Genomic DNA, 15,531 nt, shown 5'->3' on the forward strand with positions numbered 1-15,531 from the left:
TTCCTTCTATCAATAAGAAAGAGAAAAGATCTCAAGTGGGGACCACACTTACGATCATTGCTGTTAAGCAGGGCCAGCCGCTTCATAGCTTATGAAGCAAGAGCATGAGCAGTAAACAGCTTGTTGAATTAAGGATTTATGAATTCATAAAATTTTATCTTGGAAGTGTGGAGTCGGCTTTATGTGCACACGTTTAGCACTCTTTCCATATGGATATTGTGGATTATATTATCAAGCTTACAAGCAAGCTATATGGAGATATATCTCAGGATATATCTTAAGGATATGGTGACGAGATATTTCTTTTGGCTTCATGATCAACCTGGCAAAGAAAAGCTAAGTATACTTTGAGTTTGCAAAGTTGGTGCTTTTGCTATTTACTATGAAGTGTTTTTGATGTTCACTAACCCTTGTATAGCCATGCAAGGAGAAAGGTGGTGTTGTTTGCCTTGAGATGGTTTCAGGGAAACATTGTTTATGGCTCCCTTTATCGGGATGGATTATATCTATGGAGATTTCTTTCTTGGACGAGATTTATATAGATATTGGGCTTCACAAGCAATTTCTATGGACGAATCTGTCCGAGTTTATAAAGAAGAAATCTTTGGATATCTCATGGATATGATGCTTTTATGGATAAAGTCCACCTCTACTCCAAGGTGTGTACTTAGCACGGTGTATGTGGTAAGAGTTATGGTATACAGGTCTATGGATTCCTGGACTTCTTTTCTAGGGATTTGGATCCATTCTCAGGTTCATGGAATATTCTTTATAGCTCCCTTTATTTGGGATGCATTGGACTTATGAAACTCATGGTTCACATACCCTGTGTAGTGTTCTCTTGTCCTACGTGCTCTTTTGAAGATTGTTTCTACCATGTGTGGGTGGAACAATAGAGAGCAGATGGAAGGAAACATGGGCACTTCAGAGGGTAGTGTTGAGCACAACATGCCGTGTGTAGTGTTCTCTTGTCCTACGTGCTCTCTTGAAGATTGTTTCTACCATGTGTGGGTGGAACAATAGAGAGCAGAGGGAAGGGAACATGGGCACTTGAGAGGGTAATGTGAGTTGGTGGCCGAAATGCCTACAAACTATTAGTGGCCGAAATGCCTATAAACTCTGTGTAGCAGAAATGCTTATGGAACACCAGGCTATCTATGCCTGCGAGTGATTGTTTTATCTTGTTACTTGAGTCCCACCTCTCATCCAAGGTGTGTGGTCAGAGTACCAACACGGAGTGTAAGTGGTAAAGTGGACATGACGCCTGGTTGGCACGGAACTTATATCTATGCCAAGGGTCACGTGGACCGATGCGTTATTGGAAGGAGACTTATTTTGTCTCGCCCATTTACTTGGGACATGGATTATGATATCTGGACTTATGGGACTGATTTGTCTCGCCCATTTATTTTGGGACATGATATTGCTATTATGGAGACTTATTTAGTCTCACCCATTTCTTTGGGACATGGATTCTTTAGATATATTGGATTTTTGAGACTGTCTCGTCTCGTCCACTTGATGGGACATGATTATATCTTGAATATATGGCTTGGGTTTGGTGGACTCCAAGATGTCTAAATATTTGGAAAGTACAAGCTTTGGGAATGGGGGATTATCCTAGAATACAAAGGACCACACTCCTAAAATTTAGGAGAGTTGCTATTTTTGGCCTGACTTCGATGGAAATTCTGTTCGGGTCATTACATCTGGAATTGAGCAGATACCAAGAGTTGGCAAAGTGCCTATGACAGAATGTCTACTAGTTGGGATATTTTTAGCGCTAAAGATGATGGGAGAACCCATCTCTTAGATTGGGACATGTGGCAAGAAAGTGGATCAAACTGAGACAAGTGGCCTGACACTTGTTAGAAAATGGATCAAAGTGAGACAAGTGGCCTCACACTTGTCACTTCAGCTATTGTGTGGCTCTCCACTTGTCATTGTAGCCTTCTCTTGCCATTTTAGCTCATGGGAGGCCCAAATCTATAAATGGGAGTCCTCTCTCTTCATTAATAAAGGCTCTCTTGCTGCACACTAGCGTCTACCACCGTTACAGGCTGCCCTAATGATGGCTACTCTCTTTCTCTCTCTCTTTTGAAGGCTGTCCATGAAGAATACCGGCTGTTGGGGACTGTTTTGGAGGCTTCCATCGCGAAGAAATACTGAAGGCAAGGGTATTTAATCATTTATTATGATTTCTAGCCATTGTACTTGTTGTACCAGTCCTTGTATCGACTGTACCAGCTTATATTTATGTGCGCCTGTGGTTTTAAGTGGATAAACTGTGCCTTTATTTGAAGCGTTTAATTACATAAGTAGTCATGTGTGAACCCTCGGATTAGTTATAGATGCTCCAAGTTCAGCCAAAATGATCTCATGTGGCGCTGATGTCCTACTACAGATCATACTTGAACACATCATCATGTGCAGTCTCCTTATTCCCCCCTAATCATCCTATATATATGTATATATATATATCTTGATACAGAGTTCTACACCCACTATTGGGCACTGATGACGTTAGTGGGGATGTCGTAGTATCTAGTCCTTACTATGCATAATGGAGTCGATAGTTATATAGTCTTGTGGGTTGACTACAATGAGTATATAACATGCACGTTCCTAAAAGGTGAATTTGGGCATGTTCCTGGATTCATCTAGGTATATAATTCAGCCGTATTAGCAGACATGCAGATTTCACATTGTGAAGTTTTCCTCCAAGTTGCGGCGAGTTGATATTGTGCTTATTCTTTCTATTTTTAGTGGTGCATTTTCCCTATCAACTACTTATTTGCTGTACTAATTCTTTCTATTTGCTCTACAGGCCACCTGTTTTGCTCTTTCCCCCCCCCATTGTATGATTTAGCCATTCAGTCCTTTAGACTGATGCTTGTATTTTGCAGCACCTAGGGAGAGTCTCCCGGGCTGCCATGATGTATTCACTGCTCTTGTCTCTGTTAGGAGCAGGAGAGATCTCTTTTGTAGCCCTACGGGCATTTTTTACATAACTAATTAAAGGATCTTTTCTCGGAAAAAAAAAAAATTCTTTCTATTTGCTACTTCCCTTAGTGCTAGGTTTCAATATGGCTGAGTTTGCCCTGCATCTCCGGAGGTTTGACAGAAACTCAGTACGAAGGGCTTTGTGTGAATATATGCTCTCATGTGTGAGTGTGTGTGTGTGTGTGTGTGTGTGGAGTGCGTGTGAGAGCATATCTTGATACAGAGTTCTACACCCACTATTGGGCACTGATGACGTTAGTGGGGATGTTGTAGAATCTAGTCCATACTATGCATAATGGAGTTGATAGTTATATAGTCTTGTGGGTTGACTACCATGAGTATATAACATGCACGTTCCTAAAAGGTGAATTTGGGCATGTTCCTGGATTCATCTAGGTATATATATATATATATATATATATATATATATATATATATATATATCTCTATATATATATATATATATATATATATATATATAGAGAGAGAGAGAGAGAGAGAGAGAGAGAGAGAGAGAGAGCACTGGCACATGGTGTCATCCTGCACATTCTAGGTATTGTCATTTTTGTTGTGGCGAGGCGTAGAAGAATTTGGGATTAAGGAGATGAAGAAGATAGGGAATTGGGATTAGGAAGAAAAAGAGATGGGAGGAGTAGAGGTGAAAAAAAGAATAAAAGGAGGAGGAGAAGACGAAGAAAAAAAAGGAGAGAGTGGAAGAAGGGAGGAGAGGAAGAGGACGAGAATAAAGGAGAAGGCGAGGGTCCATAGGCACTGAAGTTGATACTACATAAGGATCTACTCAAGGGGAAAAAATTTGAAAAAGAACTTGGATTTTTTCTCAAAACGTCATTGGCCAAGCGGTTGCGAGGTTTTTTAGAAATGTTTCGTTTCGAAGCATTTCAGAGGTTTTGAAACTACGAAACACATTTTTTTTGTGACTATGCGCAAGCAAGACCTTAATAAGCATGCCACGCATCTTGAACATAGTTACTAGGGGGGTAGCAAACGAGTTTGTTAAACAGGTAGGAGACAGGTAGCAAGTGTTTTTTATTTTCCGAGGGAGTTTGCTATACGTTTCATACAAGAGGGGAGAGGGCTACAGGCCCATAAGATTACAGATTATGCCCTAAAATAGTGGGCATATCTGTTTAAATATACACAACATATATCACTAAATACTCCAAAACATAGTGAAATAGCAAGTTTAAATTGTTGCATACTACTAGCAATAGCTGGGAGTTGGATGTTGGCAGGTGCCTACAGTGTCCATTGCCATGGCTCAAGATAAACCCTAGAACTTAGAGGACAGATTCATGAATCATAATCCACATTCCATTAAAACTGAAAACTACAACAAATCATAAATCAAAAGAGATCTCAAAGAGCCAGAAATAAATATCCAGATAATGAAGTACAAATGTCATAAATGGCCCATAGACCAATCACCAAACTTTAAAAAAATGCAATCTCAAGAGTCGAGTCAAGTGGCAAGCCCCAAGTGTCACGCTTCAGCTTCATTTTGATTCATGAAGATTCTTCACCGCAATCTCGTCTCCCTCCTCCCCATATGTATCTGACTCAGTGTCATCAAGAGACGATGCCTCAACTTCAGTAGGATCAACCTTGCAAACAGAAGCAAGGCGCATTCCAGGCAAGAAAGCAACACATGTAGAAGCAGGTACAGGTGGCTTCGTTTTCGAGTGATTTGCAGGTACATTTTTTTTTGGGCAGGTGTAGTGGTCATTTTCTTGATAAGACGTTTTTTTAGAGGTAAAAGAAAAACTCTGAACAAAAGGTTTCAAACGTTCATTACGAGTTTGATTTGTATCAAACATGTTTTTTGGGACAAGTATGATCCTGAGCCACGTACTCCCCCAAGGGTATGACTCTGGCCTCTATAAACAGACTCCGGTACATATTGTGACTTCTGGGTAGCCCCCTCTCAGGGCTCCAACGAGTCTCCCTGTAAAAGACTGTCTCCCTCCTTGTGTAGGTCTCTGCAAAGTGACCTGGGTTGGACCACAAGGTTCCATTACAGTTTTGTGGCCTCATAGACCGCGCTTGTCATGCGAGGTACCTCATTATTACGAGGTACCTCACTGTAATAATGACCGCCTGTTTCGATACCTGGTCCATTTGCGTGCCTCCATGACATGTATCATTCCAATCTTCCTCTGCTCCACCTATAGTTGAGTAAGGTCTTCCCTTAAGTAGGTCTTGGTCCTTTCAAGGCCGCCTGCTTTGCACGAAGGCATGGCGAGTAAGGGCATCCTTGAATTTGAGGAGAAAGGCCTCTCCTTGGTCATGTCTTTCCCTGCACGCCATACATGAATGAATGGGGTGCAATCCATGCCCACCTCTCTGCATAATTTCTCGTTCTTCTTTGGGCAAAGCTCCTAACTACAGGAAAACCTACGACCTTCAAAGCTCTACCTTGCCTATGTTTCCTAATCGAGCGTGGCAACCATGACGCCATTTGCATTGCTGGGGGTTGTTGCTGTTTCTTGACTGCTTTAACCCATTAAGAAGTTGCTTCAACCTCCCTCTTCAGTCCATACCCATCTCTGCATAATTTCTCACCATCTTCTTTGGGCGAAGCTCCTGCAGGAAAACCTATGACCTGCAAAGCTTTACCTTGTCTACGCTTTTCCTAATCAATGCCGTTTGCATTGCTGGGGGTGGTTGCTGTTTCTTGACTGCTTCAACCCATTAAGAAGTTGCTTCAACCGCCCTCTTCGGTCTGCCATTTGCTTTTTCTATTTTTGATTTGGTTGCTTCTACCCTTCAGTGAAGTGTGTCTATATGCTCCAATTTTGAGAGAGAATAATTCGTTTGTCTTTGCCCAGATGCTCGAGTATGGCCGTGCTCATTTTGAATTGCAGCCTCACACTGGACAGATGATAGAAAAACTGGAACCTGAGGACACAGAGATGTCTTTTGAAGAGTTGTTGGCACAAGAAAAGAAGGATGTTTTTTGGTAGCTATTATATTTTGTTGAGCCCCTCAACTTTGCTTTGATTTTTGTTTGCATGATCCTGATTGAAGGCTTCTGTTTGCAGGCAAAGGCACGGCTTGGTAAGGTCAGCTGTACAAGCGAGTTGAAGACAGTATAGATGAGTTGTTAACCTGTTAATGCTGTTTCCATCCTTTAAGGATTTTGATGTCTGATATGCAGCAGGATCTGTGACAAGTAATGTTGCATACGTAAAAGGCACTTGGTGTTTCTTATCCACAAGAGTGGTGACATGCCGAAAAGCTTTGGGTTGTACATATCACACGTGCTACTTGCTCTGATGGCTTAATGGTGAAAAGATGGTTGCTTGACTAAGGTTACCCTTTCTCTCTCTCTCTTTGTATGCTAAACCCTTTGCAGCACCGCTGTTGCTGGAGCTTTGATGTCATGTATGCAGGGTGGTTTGGCACTAAAGGTGGCCAAATGTATGAAAGGGCAACTTGAGGTCCTGCTAATTACTTGTTTTTATCTCCTTTTGGTTGTTTGCTTATGTAATGGTTAGCCAAGTGACCTTTATAAATGTTGATTTCCCACCCATTTGTCAGAGATGGTTTAGGGGAAAAAACGTTAAGACAGGCTACATTGCCCATCTACCTCGCTTTGCCGCCGGCCATCAGAAATTGGTGTTAAGGTTCAAATATCTGTTACTGGCAAGGCAAGACATGTTTCACATTTGTAAGCTACGTTTCCTTAGTGAAAGAAAAAATATCTTTATGAAAGAACCCCCAATTTCTTCATCCTGTTTCTAAGAAATATATTCTTGGGAGGAGTAGGAATAGGTATGTGCATCTCAAGTACTCTGAAATGTCCAAAGGATGGCATGTCCAACATGTGTGATGTGGGGAAGTGGACTCAAAGTGATAACCAATGCTGTTCGTAGGCCACTTTGAGTTAGACAAAGCTCATCGATGCGGGATTTGTGTATGAGATTGTGCATACCAAGTGGTTGCCACTGATAGTGATTGTTTTGAAGATCGGAAAGCTTTGCATTACCCTCAACAATCCAAAAGATCAATACAAGATAGTAGCATTCGTTACAAAGTGGGAACCTACAGTTACCGTGCCGTGCCATTCGGCTTGGCCAATGTTCTTGTCACCTTTCAACTCTTTTGACGTGAAGAGCTTTCAAAGATCTCCTTCGAAAAAAAATGATTGTTGTGTGCATTTGACGTGAAAGGAGCATCTTGCTTAGCTTAGGCTTGTTTTTAGGGGAGAGAGAAGAAGAAGAAGAAGAAGAAGCTCTTTTAACGTCGTAGGAACAATCCCAAGAGACCAAATATGATCTATCCGACGGGAGTGAGATTCGAACACAAGACGTGTTGAATAACAACTCCATGAGCTAACCAATCTACTACACATTGGGTAGAGAGAGAGAGAGAGGGAGAGAGAGAGAGAGAGCTTTCACAATGTTTGTGTTTGCTTTAATTTCTCTGGGAGTGAGCCTAAAGTGGTTCCACGAGCTCTGCTAGGGTTTTACTCCCCTTTCGGAGTCACTCGTGTTGACAGATTTTCCAACCAAGCCGTGGATCTTCTCCTCTTTGTTTTTAGGGTTGAAACGTAACTCTTCTCTTTCTTCTGGTGGAAGCATTAATTTTTGGTGTTGAGCAATGGAAATGAGTGAGGGAACTATAGATATGGATTTTGTAGAGGCACATGTCTTAACAGAAGATGCCAAGACGTTTGAGGGTGGACAGCTAGAGCCAGAGTCGCAAGATCAGGCTAAAAAAGCAAAGATTGATTAGCGGTGAATATGGAAAGGAGGAGGCTAGTTGGATGCTCTAGGATACCTTGCTTCTTGATGTATCTCAGGAAGAGAACCATGAGGCGGCTTTTGACTTTCGAGTTGCACAAGCTAATCAGATTTTGCAGCCATATGTGATGGCAAATCATATTAGGGCTACCAAGGTTCTAGTAAAGGAAGTGGTAGATGTCTGAGTAGAAACATGGCGGTTTGTCACACAAGTGGAAGCCTTTTATAACAAGGCTGTAATTTTGTTTTTTACTGCACGAATTCAACAGGATTACACAATGGTTTTATGATTTATTTGATGGTAATTTTGTGGAGAAGATCTTTGACGAATTCTATGAGGTTCTATTCTCATCTAAAGAAGTTTGAAATTTGGTTATGCAGAAAGTCCCGTTATTTCTAGATGGATAGTTGGTGCATGTTGTACCTTGGCGCCCGATGGCACAGTATAGAGATATGTTGCACTAGGCATGGTCTATTTGGGTGGAGGTTGTAGACTTTTCATCAACTATGTAAGAATTGTTACAGCTGGCCATACGTACTATTGGGGATGTGTTGGTGGAGCCTAGAATGTCATCCATGAATAAAAACAGGGTTTGCATGTTTGGGATACTGGGAAGCCTCGACCTCGACAATTGAGGTTATACATGGATGGATTTGATCCTTGGTGTTTTGAATTAAAGTAGGGATCATTTGCAGGCCATTGCTTGCATTGTGGGGAGATGGGTTACTTCATTTCAGAGTGTCTAGAGGAGGTGAATACTCGACCACAATTGAACGTGTCCCATGGTTCGACTCATAAGGATACACCAGCTCTTGTTTTGCCATCTGGTTTGAATATAGAGAACGACAAACAAGTAGCAAAACAAAGTGAGTAAGTGGTAGATGAAGCTGAACAAGTTTTGGCAGGTACACAAGATAGACCTTGGCTTGTGGTTGGCAGAGAGAGACGCTCACCAAACAACTACTTCTAGTGGTAATCAAAATGTGGGTGATGGCCATGGTGCCTCTTCATCATTTCGTCCTAGTGTCACAAGATGAACTCGAGAGAAAGATAACCAAGGTAGGGTATCAGACTCTTGGTATAATATGAGATCTGGAGTTATGAAAGAAAATAAGGTAAATTTTTCTCTTCTATTTGATAAAAAAGGGGCTATGGTTTAAGCCTGGGACAAGAAGTATTCGGATGTCAAGTGGAGACAAGATACATCACCAAGTGATGCTCGTCCTTTAGGTGAGAAGGAATGGGTGGATGTTTTGCTACGAAGAGTACGGGAAGAGATGGAGAGAGAAGGCATTGAGGATTCTGTGCAATTTTAAGGAACGAGAGGCTGATGGTGGTACCTCTTATTGATTGGCTTTCTATTTGGATGGATTATGAAGATTGCTCTTTGAAGTGTAAAAGGTGTGTTTTCATCGTCTGAGAATTATCACATATGGCGTACTTTGTTTCAAGGTAAATGGGATATGTTTTGTTCTATGGAACATAAACAACATTCCATGGTTGGACAAGTATATGATTACAAAGAATTTCGTGTGTTTTATATTGGGCACCCCACTACAATGATTGCAGTAAAATCTCAGTTTAAGCCATCATTGGTTATGCAGGATGTCTTGGGACGGTTCATTGTTGTGGAAGTGGAGTTTATGGATGAAACATTCTGGCTTGTGAGACTGTATGTGCCTAATGGTATTGCACAATGTTGTCAGTTATGCGACGATTTATTGTGTTTGTGCAACGCTAAGCTTGGCTTTGTGTTGGAGGATTTTAATGTATGTGAATTACCGGAGCATGCTTCTATACCTCACTCTATTATGGATGGGTCGGAGAGACTCAGCTGGAATGTGTTTGCCAATCAAGTTTTAAAACAAGATATATGGTCATGGATACACCCGCATGAGAGGATTTACATCTCTCAATAGTACAACCCGTCTGGACTGAATGTATATTTGCCAGCATGATTTATTTCTACCAGAGATTGTCCATGCAGATGGAATATAATCATATTTTGTTAGATCATTTCCCTTTGGTATTGGAGATGCATAGCTATTCTGTGGATGCTTATAGGTCATTATTGGGAAAGGCTCCTCTTAAGGTTAACTAGACTTTCTTGGAGCATACTGTTTTCCATCAAGTATTACAAAACTTTCAAGGCCATGCAATCTCTATTGGGGTGTCAGCTTGGGACTATTGTATGTTTAATGTTCAAAAACTTGCTCACCAGTATGGAATTCATAATGCATCATATTTTAGGGAGAAGTTGTGGAACCTACAATCATTTATTGGTTGGACGGTTCTTGCCATGACATTGAGATAGCTATTGATTGGTTGTCCCATCAGGTGGCAGCATTGCATGAGAATCAATATGTGAGATATAAGCTTATGGCTCGAATGGATGCCTTAATGGATTCTAATTGTCAGTCACATACATTCTTTGCTCGTTTGCAGCAAAAGCATGCACGTGAGAATATTGTCAGGACGCAAGCTAGGCAAGGAGTATTGATTTCTGATCATGCTTGTGTTTTAGATGTGTGTATGGATATTTATCGCCATTTGTTGGGTTTGTAGGAGGTCATTGCAGTTAGGGAATCTTTGTTTTCTCCTGATGTCATTGCAGTTAGGGAATTTTGTTTTCTCCTTGATGTCATTGCAGTTAGGGAATCTTTGTTTCACTTGGTTTGTCACCAGGTATTAGATGTTTTTGTAAATGAATTGGAAAGAGATATTTCGGAGGATGAGGTGGAAGGTGTGTTGAAGCATTTGCCTAAAGGTAAAGTCCAGGACATGATGGGCTCCTTAATGAGCTTTATATGAAGTATGTTGATGAGTTGAAGGGTCTCTCTCGTTTCTATTTTTCAAGAGGTGTAGAATACAGGTATCATACTTGCGAATTAGAAGATTGGGTTTATACGTTTAGTGCCTAAAGTTTCATCCCCAGTTCATCTACGTCAATGGAGACTAATCACATTGATGGGAGCCATGTATAAGATATTTGTAAAGGTCTTAGCCAACAGGCTGCAGTGTTTTTACTTTGTTTCATCCAAGGCAATATGGACCTATTAAAGGTTAAAATATTTTGCATAATATATTGAATGTACAAATTAGAATTGATTATGCAAGGGCTTCGAGGCAAGAGGTGGTTATGATTCAACTTGATTTTGAAAAGGCTTATGATCACGTTAGTTGGTCTTTTCTTTCACAGCTTATGCAGGCTATGGGATTTGGTCCTCGCATGTCTTCTTTGATTTATACTATTAGCCAACGTGCATTGGCTAGGCTTATGATTAATGGTGGGGTGATTGAGCCCATTCATTTGATGAGATCGGTCTGGCAGGGATGTCCACTTAGCCCTCTTATTTGCAGTTGTTGTAGATCCAATCTTATCTCGACTGGATAAGCTAGTGGAGGATGGTGATGTTGTAGGGCTTACACTTCTAAGCGGAGAGCAGATGGTTAGCCAGGCATTGGCAGATGATTCTTTCATGCTCCTTAAGGCTCAAAGAGATAATGTTCAAAAGGCTATGGCTATTTGAGATACTTTTGGTCTTGCTTCAGGGTTATGCATTAATATGCAAAAATTTGCTCTAATAAGCTGTACCAAGAGTAATTTTCTTGGTTTAGGATGGAATGGGAAGGTCATACAAAGGGGATGCATCACACGCCACTTTTGTTCTCTGATTTGATGTTGATTCACATGCTTTGTTGGTATGGATTTCTGCAAGGATAAATGACAAGTTGTGCATTGGAAATCTCAGGGTTGACCTATGTATGTTCGACTCAAAGTGGTACAATCCATTATGATTAGCATGATATCTTTTTTCTTGCCTTTATTGCGATGGACGGGAAAAGCTTTGCATTAGATACAACAGATAATTCGATTTATGTTATGGAAAACAGGAAGAAATAAGCTAGGGCGGACATGGATTTCTTGGAAACATATTACTACTTGGAAGAGGAGTGCTGGGGTAGCCCTATTAGATGTCAAATTACATATGGTCTCTAAGAGATGGCCTTTATTGCAAGATATGTGTGTATCTCAAGAGCCATGGGTGGTAATGGCTAAGGCCCTCATAGAGGAGATCGCACTTGTGTATGGTTATACCAGGATGGATGGTACATGGTGGGATGTACTGAATGGTTCCCAACAGGTTCGAGTGGTGGCTTCGCCTCTCCTTTCTCATTTGATGATCTCATGGAAGGAGGTGTTGGCACACACTAAATGAAAGTCTTTAGATCAACGATTGCAATTGAATTTTATGGCAGGTGAGGTGTTGGCTACTTCACGATTCTGAAATGGCCTGACAAACTTGTTGAGCGGTCAAAATCCAATAGAATGGCTCGATTGGGATTAGTGAGAATTCTGGATGCTTTGTTGTCACGTAGTAGAGGTTGCTTATTGTCTTTTCAGAAAATCCGTCAATATTTTCGGGTTGCATGTGGATATGTATAATTATGGGAGAAGGTGAGGGCAGCACTTGCATGGTTTGGTGATATTCCTCAGTTGGAGAATCAACAACTTTGGTTAGATTGGGCATTTAGAATGCCTTAGGACATCGTTCACTGTACAACAAATCAAGTTTACCATATAATGGTAGAAGATAAGCATTGGATCACTGAGAAGGCCAATATGATATGGAACATTAGGAACATGACTATCCCTAAGGTTCTCCAAGCTAGACTATGGTGGCCTACACTCTTTGTTGGAGATGCAACATAAGTTGTCAAATGATGCGATGATGAATGCCAACGGTTTTCCATGGTCCAAGAGAAGCAATGCATGTCCCTAACTTCTATAGTTTTGGAACAATCATTTAATGAGTGGAGCTTAGACTTCGAGGGTCCCATTAGTCCAATTGCTAAGAGAACCTAGACATGCTTCATCATAGTCACCACCGACTTCTTTCACTAAGTGGAATGAGGTCAAAGCCAGACAAAGTTGATGTAAGATCTACTACAAAGTTCCTTTACGAGAATGCGAAACTCGCTTCGGTTGTTTGCTCAACGTTAGGAATACTAAATGAAAACTCAAGTGCTGGGCCAAGGTCCCTACGGTGTCACATAAATTGCTGTAGTAAAGATAGAGATCTTGGATGGAGCTAAGATGGAGAAAATTATTTTGAATGATAGCAAGCTGAAATGCTACCTAGGACATGCTTTATCAAATCTACAAGAAAGAGGAGGAGAAACTAGAGGTTGCCAATGCAAAACATTGGACATGCCTCAAGGCGATGGCATAGATCTAAAGAGCCCATAGGTCTGCAAGTGTATAAATCTCTTTACACAAAGCTATTTAAGTTAAGAGATTACCTTAGCCTTGTTGAAGCATGTGTCATTGGGTCCTTGCCTTAGAGCCACAATTTGTAACTTCCCGTTTGGGTGTGCTAGTTTGTCCGCTCCCTTGTCACCACAAGGGAGAGCTCTTAATTCCTAGATGGAGGTAAGAAGAGATGATCCGTCACGATAGTTCTCTCTCACAAAAGACGAGAAAAGAAGAAGCCAATGCACAATAATAACCAACAATCACATCTATCCAATCCAGCATCCATCAAGCAAGAAGAGCTCACAAGAAAACTATTGCAAAAGAATGATTGTGCCTTGCTTATGGTGGTCAAAAATGACACATATAATAAGTGACTAGTTTTCATACTAGGCCGGCTAAACTCAAAAATGGTTTGGCCTCTATTACTAGTCTTAAGCAATTATGTACGTTAAGTTCATAGAATTTCTCTATTTGACACTAAGCTCGTGTGGTAAGGTTGCTTGATATGTTCAAGTGGCATCTTACAAAAGATAAGTGTGTATTCACACAGGTAAGATGGCAAAGTGCCTTATGGTAGGTTGGGCGGGCAAAACCATGTTAACCTATAGAGTCGTTAACATACCCCCCTTCCTAATGGTAACCACGTCCTTGTGTCACCCAAGTTGGTGATAAAAGCTATTGTCCCAAGAAGGTGATAGTGTGAATAGTCTAGGATACGCCATGGAGTTGGCAGCCAAGGTTTAGTGGGTAGTTCGAGACTGATTCGTAGGCAAATGTAGGGCAAAGTGATGGGAAACTTTGGGCAGCCCTGATGGCAGGCAGCTTGTTGAAGAAACATGGAAAGTGATAGGCGATGTAGAGGTGGTTCATGCTGGGTCTCTGTTAATTGTGGAAGTGGTGTGGACTCTTCAACATGAGGTATGTAAATAATTGGCATGGGTAGATGGAGGTTCGGGACGTCTTCATGCTCAGATCTCATAGCATGATGGTGAGAAATTGGGCCTTTTATCTTGACAAATACGTCATGAAGTGAGGGTGAGGTTCTGTTGGTGGTGAATTGGAGTCGAAGCATAGTATATAGGCACATAAGCTTGAGAGAGGTACCTCCAAGGTCGAGGGTTCTCCTGGTGGGGAGTCTTACCATGGGCCAAGCTTGTGCATGCCATGGTCCCGCATCTAGAGATATACCTGGAGAGTTGGTGATGACGAAGTTAATTGCAGGTGCATGTGTTTGTGTATGCTGGGAGATGTGAGACGTGAAAAAATTGTGATGTTGGCCGTAGTGTGGTAAGAAAACCCTACCCTAACGTGTCGTGGTGGGAAGTTGCCTCCATCGAGCTCGAGCATGGCTCAAGAGCTCAACTGTAGCCACTCACATCAGTGTCATCCTCCTACAGTCGTCACACTGAGGCGATTGCTTTAATCCAATGGGTAATGCAAGCTCTCTCGCAAAGATCATGTGGGATCTTCGCAAAAGACGATCGCATTGGTTAGCCTAATCACTCAAGAAAGAGAGAGAGAGGAAGCAAGAGGGAACAAGTGATTAGCATTAATCACTCCCAAACCCTAACCCTAAGCACACCACACATGCTGAATTAGAGTTGTAAGAGAGAGGGAGATAGAGAACACTCCACTTCTATTGCACAAATGAGAGAATGAGTTACAAACAAGAGAAATTGTCTTTTATAGTTCCAAGCCTTTTTCCACTAGGCTGCCTAAGTGACCCAGGGCGCCTAAAACATAGTTACAAGGCTTTTCTCTATGGTTTGGCCAACTAACCAAGATCCGCTTGTCTGTCCTTTGAAAAGCTCAATACTTGGGAGCATCTTTAGGGTGTTTCTCTTATCAAATGACGAGATTTACAATATAGCATGGGCGCCCATTACATAATTATGTGGACATAGTTGTCATAGGAATGTGTTAACCAATATGAGACTAACATACTCCCCTTCCTAAAGTCGATTGCATCCTTGTGATCGGTGAGGGGTTGTCGAGGCACGCGGAGAAGTGTCGAACTTGGTTAGTTCTTCTGTCTCTCCGAAAATGAGAGGGGGTGGGGGAGTTAGTTTGATGGAAAGAAGTTAGTGGAGTACTGGCGATTAAGTCTCCAAAGAGTCTGATGGGCCCTTATGAGTTTGCTTTTTTGTATGTGCTCAGTAGTACTCTTTATTTTTTTTTGGTTTTTTTTTTAAAAAAATCATCTTTACGAGACGAGACATTCTCATTAGAGGAGTCAGAGTACTTGAATGAGTAGACTAGCATGGAATACTTAATGACTAATATCCAAGTGGGAGGTGGTATTATTAAGGGGAGTTAGTAAAAAAATGGTGTTAGTAAGCAAGTGGGCGAGGGGGGAATTTCACAGGGACAAGGAGGCAACACGCATGGACATTGCTTGCCCTCTAAGACGTATGTCGATGGCGATGTTCAAGAAGCTCTAGCATCTTTGTCAAGATACTGTGATGGGTATCTTGGCTCCCCTGGATGTTGAGTGGTCAGGTTGTGGT

At 41.5% G+C, this 15,531-nt stretch overlaps 1 protein-coding gene across 3 annotated transcripts in view; it reads left to right on the forward strand.

The window, feature by feature from the left end:
* The window catches only part of LOC147628712 (CA-responsive protein), a 61,883-nt gene extending 55,394 nt beyond the window's left edge, over nt 1-6,489 (forward strand). Inside the window, exons 7-9 of one of the 3 annotated variants that reach the window (XM_086813943.1) lie at nt 5,850-5,980; nt 6,063-6,078; nt 6,179-6,489. In XM_086813943.1, the coding sequence (XP_086670069.1) occupies nt 5,850-5,980; nt 6,063-6,078; nt 6,179-6,190 (159 nt within the window). In that variant the 3' untranslated portion in view covers nt 6,191-6,489. Of the gene's footprint in view, nt 1-5,849; nt 5,981-6,062 lie in introns of all 3 variants that reach the window. The other 2 variants (XM_086813942.1, XM_086813940.1) reach the window with 2 other exon arrangements.
* The last annotated feature ends 9,042 nt before the right edge of the window (nt 6,490-15,531 follow it).

The sequence above is a fragment of the Cibotium barometz genome, chromosome 19 (assembly GCF_041138505.1).
Source record: "Cibotium barometz isolate CiBa-2024 chromosome 19, ASM4113850v1, whole genome shotgun sequence".
Lineage (NCBI taxonomy): Eukaryota > Viridiplantae > Streptophyta > Polypodiopsida > Cyatheales > Cibotiaceae > Cibotium > Cibotium barometz.